Below are 14,446 nucleotides of genomic sequence, written 5' to 3' on the forward strand. Positions count from 1 at the left end.
ATATGTTTTCTTTAGCACTGCCACAGTCTGTAGTAGTAGCTAAGAAATTACCTGCTTTCCAGTGGTGCATTACTGCCAAGCACCCAGCTGTCCTGCAGCTGGACTGACTCAGGTGTGGTTTGCAGCTCGGCGGGCAAAGCAGCCGGCGGGGCCGGACTCTGATTCCTCCTATTTGTCAGTGAGTTTCTGTTAAGTGAGGTGATGGATGGATGATGCTGTGCTGAATGTTGCTTGTGAGAAGGTGGCAAAGGCTGCAGGGTCGACTGGCCTTGGTTATTTGGCGGTTGTTCTGAGAAGAAAGAAAATTAAAGTTCGTTATACAACATCTTGGCATTTGCTACAACCAAAGCAGAATGAGAAATTCAATATAATCCTATCATCTAATATATTTGCATAGTATTCTATTAGCAGACATTCAGTGACATTCTGTAAGAGCAAGTTTACCCTTGATACACCAAGTTCTAATTAATACACAACAGATGGTAAAATTGCTTTTGGTTTTAATTTGTTTCAGTTTTTTTTTTTTTTAATCTGGTTTTATTAACACCTACAGAAAATAGCATCTGACAGATCCCCTAATGCGCCTTTAGACTTCAGCTTTTTTTAACAAACCAACCCTGAAATTAAATGGGTAATTTCAGTACAACACAAAGGTTTTCAAAATGCATATAATCCCTGTAATTATTTAATGGAGCTTTTTAAGCTTTATTTAACTGCAATAAATTATTACAAGCTAGTTGCTAAACAGCAGTAGACTAGTTTAGTGCATTTTTAAATAAGGCAGATCTGCACTATGATCTGCTAATAGATGCTAAGTATTCTTTAGCAGAAGGTCACTCTGTGAAGCAGATGTTCCTTCATGGATATTTAACAGACTGATTCACATCTGATTACAACGTCAGAAGACTCATATACTTAATGACCGTCACATCCATTAGAACCCACACACAACAGATTTTCCAATTTCACACCATGCAATGTAAATACAGTTCGGAGGAAGTCACAGGTGATAAGAGAGTCAGGCCATCAAAACAAAAGGAAATATTTTCTGACTTAACCAAAGCACACAACACCCATAAAGCTTAAACCCAAAGCCTCAAAACAGCAAAACCTGCAATCAAATATCTCCATCAATGTTAGGCTTTAACAATCTGTTCCATAAAATCAGTGGCAAATAAGTCATAAACAGAAGACGAACCTTTTACAACACAATGCACACAAAACTAAAGAAACCTTGACACTTCATTTACCACAATTTAGCAATGACTGATGACACTTAAACATGTAACACTTAACAATCATGTAATTCAAATCGCAATCTATTTCTTACCCTAATGTAGCAGACCATACATCATAATATAAATTCAAGTGTTAAGCAGAGCAGAAGATACAGGACATGCAGTTTTCTCACAGTGCAAAAGCTTTCAGGTAGTTTTTAAATTAGTTGTTTGATTTCCATAAGCAATTCCCTTTTGGAACTGGTTATAACTGCAAATTGTTGCAAACTCAATAATAAAACTCCGGTACAGAGAACACAGGAAAAGTATTTCTGTTGAAACAGATGTTTCCAATAATTTACAGGTGACTGCTACAAAATTAACTTAACTGTGAGCAATTTCCCAGGTTGTGAACATTAGACAACAGGAAAATGTTAAGAAATAGACTTAAACAGAAAAAACCAAGTCTTTGGAATAATTTCCTTTCTGAAAACCACATTCTTCTTTCCAGTGATTTTGTGTGGTCAACATGACTTTTGTCACAAAAACCAGCAATGCTGAACCTCTCATTAAAAGAATGACAGCATTTATACTGCTACTGAGATTTTCAACACCAAATCCCTAATATATTAATGCAAAATTCCAGTCGAGGCAGGGTACAACCAATAAGCTTTATCTTCACCAACACTGACACAAAGGTTGTCACTGCATATGATTACAATCACTATCAAGGGCTTTAATCCACATTTCAACAAGTCAGCTAAAGAAAGTTAACTGACCAACACTAGAGCAAAGAATTTTCCCCATGTCTGCTTAAAATTTTATCTGATTTAGATAATAAGCTATTTATCAGCTGGTCAAAATTACTGTCATCTTATATTTTGTAATACATAGGTGCACGTGTGCATATATAAAAAAAAACGTGCACATGTGTCTGTGTAAGTAGTTACACAAATATATATGCAAATATAGCTGTATAAATTATTAGTTACACAAATTAACTACAAAAATTACAGAAAAATGGCAGGTGGAATGAAGTAATTCACTTTTTTTTTTTTTTTTTAATCAGATAGATGAATTAATTAGGATTGTTCTCAGGTTTGGACTTCTCTTTTATTCCCCTTGTTGACTCTCCTACCTGCCTAGCCTTTTTGGACAGTTTTGCCATGATCAGTGCAAAACCCTCCTCCACTGCAGCTCCTACCAGTTGAAATGTTATCCTGACATCACTTCTGTTCATTAATTTCTCTTCTCATTTACAACCTCTGCTGAAAATCAATCTTTCAGTGTATCATTTTTAGTACTAAAGGTCCTGAACCATTCTCTGCTAAAGACAAAGTAGCGGATTAATCATCGTTGTTCTGTTGCACAAAGGAGGGTGTGAATGCCAGGCTTGTCTCAGGTAGATGTCAGACCTTCCCCCACACTCTACTACATGTGAGGAAGATGGATAGTGAAGGTTCTGTAAGGCATATTTATATACTCCACAAATAAATGCACAGATTTAATAATTACTCTGAAAATAGGCTGGAAGAATGAAATTGGATTGCTCAGACCATAAGCTAGCTATGCAGGCCACTACTGGGGATTTAGATTATTTCCCTATAGATTTACTGTGAACCAAAAAGCCCTTCTGCTGTATAACATATAAACATTACTGAAACTGAGGATACAGAGGAACATAGAAATTAAGAGAGGCTAGAAGGGAGCTAGAAGGCCACAGCAAGTGCAATTTGGCAAAGATCACTTGTCTTCCAATCCCACTTCCTCTCTCCACAGAATGCTGAAAAGTGACATTTTCTTGTGCCTGAGGATGACTTCAATTGGCAAGGAATATACAGCTTCCTCAAAATCAAAAATGCCTGAAAAATCTGGAATGATTTATTTCTTTTCTAATTGTGCAAAAGCTACAGGTAGAGTTGCATTTAACAAGGTTAGATTTTCCATAAATCAACGGAGCTAAAATCTATACCCCTCTAAATTTCCTCAGCCCTACCCTGTCATTCTGAATGAGAGATCACTGAGCGCTGCTTTTTGGATCTTTTCTTCAACCTGCCAGATTTCCCCAATATGCAGTTCTACTGATTGCTGCACAATCTCTAACAAAACCCTAATGCTGCACCACTGATTTGTGAGGAAGAGAGAATCATTACAATAGTCATGTTTCGAATGGCGTTCTTAAGCTGGAGTTAGATTCCCTTTTTTACTCTTTTAAGGAGTTAAGAGCTAAAGAATAGCTTTCAGTATTACTGAGGCTTTCACACAAAGCTTATGGAGTAACAACCCTTCAATATCCCTGCGACACTGAAAATATTCTCACTCCACATGCAGGGACACTGAGGCACATATGTTAAGTGATTCACATAGCTCTCCTGAGAAATCAGCATTACTGCCAGAATAGTTCCAGTTTTCTTGCTTTTCCTACTTAAGAAGTTTGTAAAGAAATGGGATGACACAATATAGACTTCATAAACTCTGCAGCACTGGACACTACTCCCTGTAATAACAGCCTTCCATACGCCTCAATATTGAGTGTCGAGACACTGTAACTCCTCTTTCCTTCCTATCAACCAGTTTGTTGGAAAATGGGAGTCCTAGAGGGAAATACCTCTTCCCTTGGTTATTGAAAACACAGCAGCCTTGGGACTTGGCTAGCTCCCTCACAATGAAAAACTTAATAGAAGAAAAAGCATTCAAATCTGATAAAGTACAATTGGGTAGAAATACTTAAAAACTATTCCAGAGAGGTACTGTTGCTTCGCTTTAAATTGGATTTTAAATGCTACCTTAATTGATTTGATCTAAATGGCAATGTCTAATTTACACTAGAAATAAGCAGATATGGGTAGGTATAGGCTTATGTCTAAAAATGTTAAGTTTTAATTATAATGCTCCTGTTCAGTCTAGACCTTAATGACTGTTGAGCAATCCCATTCATCTTAAAGAGAAGATTTCTGAAGCAAGAAGCAAATGTAAACTGGCCCAGCAACCAGTCTCTCAAAGTTCTTCGGATGAAACAAACAAACCCCACATTTTTGAGGCATTTGCTGAGTAAGTCAAGATCAGATAATTATGTGTATGAACCCATAAACAGAACTCAGAAAAGTCACAAGAAATTGGGTAGAAAGCTGTCTTACTACAGTTACATGATTTTTTCAAAACATATTTAAATTGTTATTTACCCTAGGGAATCACAGTGAAGCAAAGCAGCCTTTTCAATTGCAGAGGTAAATTATGTGCAGCTCTGCAGCCTTTCACAAAAGCTTTTCCTCTTTTATTTTTCAAAAAGTAATCTACATTTAATTAATTTTATCATTTAATTGTTACAGAATTTGAACAGCATAGGAAGGAGAGACATTCACGATACCTACAGCCATGTGGGGGAAGGTGGTAATTCAGAGGCAGAAATGCAGACCAAGTATTCATGGAAAAAAAGTAATTTGTTTCATATTTTGTGTGATAGTCTTTCTATAACAGATAGATCATTGAGACCTGTCAGCTAGCTACTCAACTAAGAAAAAGAGAGGTGATTTCCATTTGATAAGGATTAGGCTTTTAAACAGTGTAGAACTAATGTGAACTTAGAATTTCCATGACAAACACAAAAACAAAGTCTTCCATTATGATATAAACATTTCAAATGTGAACAAAATGTTATTCAATATCTATGTCAATGAGAGTCCTAACTCTTTCTGGTCAGGCTGCTCCTTTTCTATTCTCTCTTTAGAAAAGTCTCTGCCATGGTAAAGGAAATATCCATAATACGTACTAGAAGTAAGAATCTGGAGTAGACTGAATGTTTAAGAAAACTCTTAACGAAAAATACCTTTTGTTTGCAGGCCACTGGTCCCTGGTCTGCCAGCCCTTGACTGCTAGTAGTAAAAAGAAATTTCTATAAGAACTGGTTTGATTTCCTCAACAAAATTCTTCATTTGACTTGAAATTTAACCCATTTGACATATGGTCATATCTCCAAAAGTATGGTAAGCAGAAGTGGGATTTACCTCAGAAGTCCCTGAAGTTGAAAAGAATGGGTATTATGGCTTAATAATTCCTCCCAAAGGAGCTCTTTTTTAAAGTACCTGCTTACAGAGGGGTAAGACAGGCTACCTACACCGCTGTGGACAATGCTTCAGGGATCCTGTGGGCAAGTAAAACCAATCACTCCAGAACTCTCTGGTCTGGGAGCCCCTTCCATGAGAAGCCACATTTAATTAATGAAAACATAGAAGAAGGTTATGCGTCCAGAAAAGAATGGAGTATTTAAATGTTCATTTGTAATTACGCAGATCTGTCTTTTGAATGAATCACTGTTTCAGTTCAGTTTTTCCTGCCAGGGTGTGCGAGGCTCAAAGCTTCATTTTTGATCATTCACTACAAGCCATAGGGGAAATTTAAGACAAGTTGCTCTATGTGCTTATTTTGTGCTTAATCCCAAGTATTTGCTTAGTCCTATTCACATCCAAGCTGGCTCTGCTCTGACAAAAGCTTCAAAGATACAAACCACACACTCTACCCAGGGACTGAGGTGACACACTACCTAGCACCAGAGGAGGGTCCTTTCATTCTGATTTGTTGTCAGCTTGCCCATCCTTTTCTGCTTGGTTTATAACTAATGGATGGAGAGGGGGAAACAGAATTAACCCGCAGCCACTGCTGCTGACTTCCTCTTGAAGCACTCTGAGCTCCTGTGCTAGATACATGGTGACAAGCATAAGAAGAAGTGACAAGGACACTTTGATCTAGATATGCACTGTGTGTATGTGTGTGTGTGTGTATACTATTATAATATGAAATGGGCAAAAGTCAAACAAGTAGCTTGATCAAAGTGGGCCAGTGTTTGTCTCCTCATCAGTACAATGCCTGTAGGGTCTGAAACCTGTCAGGCTACCTAGGAGTGAGAAACTACCAGTGAATTTAATGCAGGATGAGCTCTGAAAGATCGCATTGTCTTGCTTATGATTTTAAGTTTGGGAGAAATAATAAAGAAAACCTTAATTTTTTCATTTATATTACACATTTTCCTTTAGATTGAAACATGAGAAAAAAAAGAAACACATCTTGCAAAATACCTTCAAGCTTTAGGAACTGAAGGAAAAATGCTTTTACCAATGTCTTTCAGCTGTGTTACCTACAGGAGCATTATACTTCCAGTTAAAGGTACACTTGTAACTTTGTCTATTTCACATCCACTGAGCATAATATTTTCCCGCAACATCTTAATATTGCTAATACCTGTGCATTCTCAGCTGTTTCATAATTCAGCTCTCCCTAGAGTTCTATAACCTTGCTGCAGAAATAGAGAGCACCAGTTACTAATCTATTCCCCAAAACTTTGCAAAGTATATGAACTGAGCTTTAAACTTACTTGAAAGGCACTTCTTTTTGTCCCTGATATTTTTAGAATAAACAAGCTGAAAAGCTATACCCTATATATGATATGTGACCCTATGAAGATAGATAACATAACTTTCTATTTTAGGGCATTTATTTTGAAAATCTGATTAAGATAGATGTCTCCAGTTTGTAATTCTTCAATGTCATGTTGTCATAGTTCCCATCAGCAAGATGCTTTAAAGCCTTTCGATTAATATTGTATGCCAGAACTGAAATTACATCCTTTGTCATTTAGTTCTTAATGGTGCAAGTGATATCTATCAAGTAGTGTTTTATGAAGCATGTGTGATTTTTATTACAGGCTGTTTTCACAAATCTTCTTCAGGTTTCATAAAGACTGTTCATGGTTCACAACAAATATGCCTTGCATTTAAAATCATGCCAATTCTCAATGGAAAATAAACCTTGAATTTTTCAGCAAGTTTTATCAATAGAACACAATTCTTCCTTAATTTAAATCCGCACATAATCATCTTAATTAGCAAAGCAAAAATATTACTGTAAGCCCTCCACTTGCATGAGAACTCTAGAGTAAAAAAAACCCTCTGAACAACAAAAAATATAATAATGTTTCATTTTTGTAAGTAAATACGTTTGCCAAATCTTATAAGTGCTCTAATAATTAAAATAAAGACGGCATACAGGTAGAGCAGAAGATGCAACCTTCCAATGTAATCCAAGTACAACAATGATCTTAATTTGAAGCATCCATATTTGTAAAACAAGATGCATACAGTCAAATTTCTTCAATTTACTGGGAACCAGATGCTTAGGTGCAGCTGAGAAGGAATCTTAAGACTGGCTATTTTCGGTCAACCTGCAGTTTAAGCAAAAATCTGCAAAGTCAATAAAACTTAGGCCTTAGATGACACATGAGCAGAACCTAGTTTTCAAGTATCTTTTTGTCCAAAGACTTTCTCTTGTTACCTAACAGAGTTAGGCGAATGCACTGCAGGAAGCAATCCTGCCCATTGAGAAGAAAGTGGGCATTTCTTCCACAGGTGGTGGTGAAAGGAAAAAATCGCAGGATTTACTTCTGAAAGGTTTATTAAATGTTGTTTCCACTCTCTGTTGTTCACTGTGGGAACGGAACCAGCTCACTTTTAAAGCATTTTTTCCATTAGCTGGAATCGATTCTCAAAGCATTCCAACATAAACACCTCCAGCCTGCAACCACTCCATTAACCCCTTCAATACACATCTGACACACAGTCAATATTCTGGCAGGCAAAATCTGTTCAATTTAACTACCATATAGAGATAACGTCCTCTTACCTGGTACCTATAAAAGGGCCCAGCTAACAAAAGGTAGTTACAAAAGCATATGGGGTGAAAGAGCTCAGATTTGGAGAACAAATACCACCTGGATCTAGGGAAACCATCGATGTTGTTGCCATCTGGAAGGCAGACATTTAATGTAACAAAGTAAACTGGACTTTGCTGGTTTTCAACTGAACTGTGGAGGCTTAATCACCTTATGAAAGCCGAACCTGAGATAAATATTTCAGCTTCAGTGAAAAAAGCTATAGTGGAACTAGTTCAGGAAACAATCTTCCTAATAGTGGCCTCTTTATCCCCAGAGAGATGGAAGAAGAAAGCTGAAAAAATGAAAATACAGAAGCACTGCTTAAGTAAATTGAAATTTAACCTGCTGGGGTAACTTGCTTAGGATTTTACTTTATGTGAAAATGAAATAAAAGAGAGAATATAAAATCCAGGATGGCAGCGATGCACACAGGAGAAGCAATAGTGTACTTCCAGTCCTGCTGTTGTATTACACAAATGCCACCTCCTTCCACCCCAGCCTAACCCACGTAGTATTTAGCAGGGATACTAATATACCTTATTTATATCCTCTCTTTAGGACCCGAGGTCTGTAAAACCAAACAAAATCCTCCACTGGTAAAATGTCATTGACTTAGTTCCAACAATTTATCTGGATATCAAACTGGGAAAAGTCGGTATCACACTGTGAGAAACGCGAAAAGCTTGGTCACTTGAGACACAAAAATGATACTCAGTTTATATTATCCAGAGATTCAAAATAAAATAATGCAGCCTTCAGTAGTGTGCTCCTGGCCTGGCTTCTCCACAGTGGGGTTCAGATGTTTTGCATGACTGTGGGCTTGGGGTTTTTTCCCCTCACAGGAGTACAGCAGTCTCCTAGAGAAAGAGTCAGTGAGGAGGGGGATCACCAAGACCACAGGCTTAGTCACAGATTTTTCTAATCAGAGCAGACTTAGCTTCATAAATTAAATCATATTTCATTCTTATTTAGAGTCAGAAGTGAGAAAGTTATGCAATTATTGTTAGCTTCAGACAATCTTCTTTGCTGCTAACTCATGGAAATCAGTGGAGAAACATGTTTTCAATTAACAAATTGAAGGCTAAGTTGTTAATCAGAGAATTGAGGCATCCATTGAAAGAAAACAAAACATGAAACAAAAGTGGAGAAGTCCAGCTAAAAGTCTTTGTACAGGGACAACAATTCAGGTTTCCAAAATGGTGGCAGGGGACTGGAGTTAAACTGAAAAACTTTTGAGTACATAGCCAAAATCTGCCTGTAAAACACAGGTAAAATGATGCAGAGTATGCCATTCATCACTTTGCTCACCCTGCACTTTGTGTTTATACCAAATACAGACAGACAATTTTGACTGCAAAAATTGTGATTTATAAATAAATGTCAAAAAGAAGAACCATGCTTCAGCTGTAAGCTGGGTAAGTTCTACAATGATTCAGTCACAAAGACAGTGTGTTAATTTGTGTACTTGTCTCATACCACATGTTTAACTAGAGTTAAATGCAGTTCCCACTGCAAAGTCTGATGTATGGCTTCTTAATAGATTTCTTAGCATTTTCAAGTGTTAGATAATTTTGGTTCCTTTCCAAAATCATTAATCCAGAGTGAGCTATGTGTATGTTTTTCTTTGTCTTCTTGCGATTTTATTTCTTACCACTTCCAAGAAAAACAATTTGCCAAAGCTATTTATTTTAGAAGCATAGTTACTACTGTACAGGTTAAGAAAACCTAAACTCTTTTAACCTGAAAAAATACACTCATTCACAAATCATGATTATGTAACGCTTACAGATGACATAACCAGTGCTGCAAAAACTTGCCTTTCTGCCCCAAAAATAAAATAGCATCTAAAGGTTCTTTTACTACTAAACCTGACTTTTACTGACATATGGCTGACATTCATGAAGAAGGAGCAAATCCCTAGTCTTCCTCAACTTCAAGAGCCAGAGGAAAAAATTCTGTGTTAAATAGGTCAACAGAAGTTTTCGTCAGGACTTGCAATAGTTAATGCCATACTTTGAACATTCTGTAAATTTACAAATCCAAAAGCAGTCTGAAAGGCCTCTAAAATTAGTTCATTATAAGCAATTAAATTTTTTACCAGTTTCTGCATGCTCAACTCTTGTCTGTACAAACAAGGCCACACTAATAAAATCTGTGAAAGATAAGCCAGGAATGGGAATACACAATATAAAACTTCTAAGCAAAAACAGGTGAGTTTGTTTCATCAGATTTGAAAGAACTCAGATAAGAGGGATTCATGTTTTGCTTTGGAGGAAATGAAAACAGAACAGGGGCAGTGACATGAAAAGAAAACCATGGGGGAAAAATGGCAGAATTGCACAGAAAAGAGGTTGAATGAATAACACACAGAGGAGACCTCACAAAAGTGAAGAGATGAGAGAAAAGTTCTGAGAAAAATGAGAAAGCATATACAATTTCGTTAGAAAAATCAGAATAATCAAAGTTTTATGGAAAATATAGAAGTGAGATGCTTACTCTGGCCTGACTTAAAAAAAAAAGAATTTAATCCTGGCCTCTAGAGTCAAAGCAAAAATTCTTACAGACTGCAGCTTGGGCCTCAGAGCAAGAGGGAAATAAAGCAGTAAATCACTAGACGAATTCTTGTCTCCAAATCAATTAATTGATCTGTTATCAAGTATAAGAAATAAGTAGATTATGAAAGACAGGAAAAGAATAGGGAACCAAGCTTCCAAAATAGCTTTTAAATACTTTTTCTCTTAACTGTGTCAAGGAAGAGAAACGCATAATAGGGGGCGGACTCCACAAGAACAAACCAAAGAACTATTGTTCTCTAATGACTTTAAATAAGCTTTTTAGGCTTATATGTGAATTAGAATTTTGCTCTTCCTCCTTATGAAAAAAAAACCCAACAAAACCACTCCTGATTTTAGTAAGACATTATTCTATTCTAATGACAATCAAATCTAGTTAGGTATCAATCAAAAGAACAAATCCATTGCAAAAGATTTCTTAAAAGGTATTCTGGGTTTCCAGCACAGCTGCTTCCCTTTTCAGTAGGAAGATTGAGTCATTAACCCTCAAATCAAACCTCAACTTTGAATTGCTAAGAGTTGAAACAAAAACTACCTTTCAACCTGACTGTCTCAGTAACTTAACAACAAAACTCTCCCCCACCTAGCACAGCATTTTAAGCAAATCTATGAATTCAGAGGTATAAGTGGACATGGAGAGTGATTGAACTAGATATTTTTATGTGTTCACTATTTATTTTGCAAGTGCTGTGAAGGACAGTCATATGCTGAACAACTTAAACAGACTGTATTGTAATTAATGATAATAGATTTTGTTCAATACTAAACAAAAAGTTAGGTGTGAAAGTTCATAATTTTTTTAAAAAAATTATAAAACATAGAAAAATTAGAAAATCAAATTTTCTGACACTTAAATTCTCTATATATTTTCACAAATGACTGTAGGCTCTTCTTTCCTGTATGTGTTTTCATTGTGTCCTAGTTGTGTTGCTGCTATAAAGCTGTTTCCAGCAGATGATCTTTCACATCAGTTTCCAGCTAAACTTTACAGCTTCTTGACCAAACGAAGCTCCTTAAAAAAACATGGCTGGATCATGTCATAGTAAGCTCTTCCTTTTAATAACACTGCTGTAGTTCTCAGACAGACACTGACAGAACCAATAAAAGGCAGAGAAATCACAGCTCACTACTACCCCCTTTGATTTAAATAGCCAACTAGATGGTATACACAAAAAGATCCCAGAAGAGCAGAGCTAAAGTATTTTTTTTGAAAATAAAGTTTCTGAAACAATGGTAAATACACATAAATAAGCACAAAGAATATCACCACCAGGGTGCAGTGAAATGTGATGAATTCTCCCACATACCACTAGCAAATGCAAGCTGAATTCATTCCAGGATGCTCCTGCCTTCCGAGTAACTGCAGCAGCAGAAGAGATGCTGCTTCTTCTGGGATAAGCAAAGGCTAAAAAAATGATTCATTACAATTTTACATTCTTCCAGTAGAACTATAGATTCCACATACTACTTGGTTCTTAAAAAAAAGATTGATCTGAAACCTCCCAATAGTAACCTAATTTCTACATATGCAGAATTTGCGTTTCAAATTACTTAACGTAGAGGAAGTGTGTAAACTCCCTTTAAACCTAACAGCAGTCATTTCACCAGTAACAAACTTGGCAAAAGCATTTCTAGGTATGCTGGAAGAGCACTTGTGAAGACAGCTTGCTAACCATGTAACACTGCTGATTTATGAAGCAAGCTATGCTCCAGTCAAGGGGGACAAGATTTTACACAGGCACAGAGCCAGCAGAGATCCGAATGACTAGACTCCTTGAAAACCTGCTGCTTTCCACTTGTGGGGAAAAAATCCCTCTATTTCTGGCATAATCACACCCTCTCCACCTGAACATGTTTCCTGGATCCATCTTCTGCCTAAACTATCATATACGAAAATATCTTTCTTTTTGTCTTCCGCTGAAACCGCAACACTGGGGACAAGGGACCCATGTGTGGGGGTGGTACATGATTGCGAGGGAAACAGATGGTCTCAAGCTGAGAAGTCTGGTATTTAACATGCTTTTATAACTACCACCGGGGGCTAAAACCAAACATTTCAGGAGGAAGAATTGTTTCATAGTAAGATCGCAGCAGAGCATGTCAGGAAACCTCTTTTTTTATTCCTGGCATAGCCAGCGGTGTGATCACAAGCAAATGAGAGCCTTTGTACGTCCACTGGTCTTGCTGCTGAAATCAATTATGTGCCCAACAGCTCTTTGCTGCTCTTGAAATGGTAGAAGTTCTATGTGTAAATATCCCCTGCTCTCAGACCAAATTTATGATGAGAAGTGCACAGACAAACGTGCTTGGAGAGAGGCAGAGGAAAGGCATGCTTTGTGTTCTGCTGAGGGGTGACTCCACATCGCTGCCAGATTGGGGAATGGGAGGGGATACACAGAATACTAGAGTTTTTTCTGATATAGGTCAAATTTCCACCACCTGTGGGTAAGGATGCACATATAACCCATCCCACCTGCCCCCTACAGAATTCCCTGCAGCCCAACTTCCTGGCGCCACACAGGTATAAATGTGAAAATTTCATGTGCACATCCTTACCGAAGGCACAAGATTTCATGGGTTACATGTGGCATTACAGGAGAATGTCCTGTCTTCCACAAAGACAAACCATCAATCTCACAAAGAAGGTGATATTTGCTCATGAAAAGCTACTAGATCACTTTATAATCTCAGGTGAATTGAATCTATTAGAGAGATTCACACTTTGGAAATACAACTCTAAAGAAAATAAATACAAACACACAGGAAAATTTCGACGAACATTAGCTGCAAAAATTATCTCATAAGCAAATCCTTTTAGAAGCTGCAAACATGTACAATTAGAAGCATTTTTGAAAGCTGAAAGTCTAAATAGCTGTCAGCAACTTCACCAGCAAGTGTAATTTATTTACAACAGCAAGCAGACAGATTATCAAGATAACAGAAGCACTGATTAATTGTGTAGCCTAAACTGGCAATGAAAGCAGAGTAGAGCCCTGTATGTGTGAATATTTATTTTTAAATAGGTATGTTTCAGTTCCAAGTTTTCCTCTTTTAGTTATCATTTAATAATAATCATTGAATTAAATTGCTCTTTTAATTTTTTAAAATGTTTAGAAGTAAAAGCCTGACTTTTTAGGTAGCCTCCTCAAGACTTTTCAAATCTCTGAATACCACTGAAACACTGAACAAAAACTAAGAGTTGTTTTTGAGTTTCTACAACAGTTACAAAATAAGATGCTTGCATGACAATATTCTTCCATAACATCACAAACTTCAAGCATGGATTCCAAAATATTTTATAGCTCTTAGCAGAATTTGGGTTAAGATCTGCTGAATTTTGGTAAGTACAGACTTCATGGCATGTTACGTGTATTATATGCTATTCTTTAGAGACAAATGGAAAAATCTCAAGAGTTTTCATGTTCAGTGGTTTATATCCGGAACCTTTTCTAGCTGTACAGAACTTCTAAAATAGACAAAGAATAATTTATCTTCAAAATACCTACCGTATACTGGTTTTGACTGTGTGGAGTCCTACACAAGACACAAAAAGTGCTGAAGGACAAGGTGAATCAAGTCACTTTGCAGAAGTGACTTGAAGTGAAGCTGGCTTTAGATATTGCTGAACAGGAAAAGAGGCCAGTACTTTATGTCTGTACAATGGCAAACTCTCTGTGGCGGTGGCTCCAGCAATGGAAGCAGGCCAACTGACACTGGTGTGATACACCCCTCTGGGCTGCTGAATTATGGCAAGATATTGTTGCTCAGGTAGAGGATGAGATTGTAGAAGTACCGCACAAGATGCTCATGTACCTAGGAGTTGGAATGCTGAAGAACACAGAAAGAATGAACAGTTGACCAAGCTGCTAGAATTGAAGTGGATCAGATGGAGTTGGACTGGGAACATAAGGGTGGGCTATTTTTATAGCTTGATGGGCTAATGATACATTAGG

The 14,446-nt window shown here is 37.1% G+C and overlaps 1 protein-coding gene across 1 annotated transcript in view; it reads right to left on the minus strand.

Moving 5' to 3' along the window:
* TENM3 (teneurin transmembrane protein 3) overlaps positions 1–14,446 on the minus strand; it is a 379,052-nt gene that overhangs the window by 136,025 nt on the left and 228,581 nt on the right. The window contains exon 6 of the mRNA XM_066185929.1: positions 52–289. Within this exon, the coding sequence (XP_066042026.1) occupies positions 52–289 (238 nt within the window). The remainder of the gene's footprint in view (positions 1–51; positions 290–14,446) is intronic.

This window comes from Chamaea fasciata, unplaced genomic scaffold, assembly GCF_029207755.1.
Source record: "Chamaea fasciata isolate MVZ Bird 193981 ecotype frontalis unplaced genomic scaffold, bChaFas1.0.hap1 SCAF_6, whole genome shotgun sequence".
In the NCBI taxonomy this organism is placed as follows: Eukaryota; Metazoa; Chordata; class Aves; order Passeriformes; family Sylviidae; genus Chamaea; species Chamaea fasciata.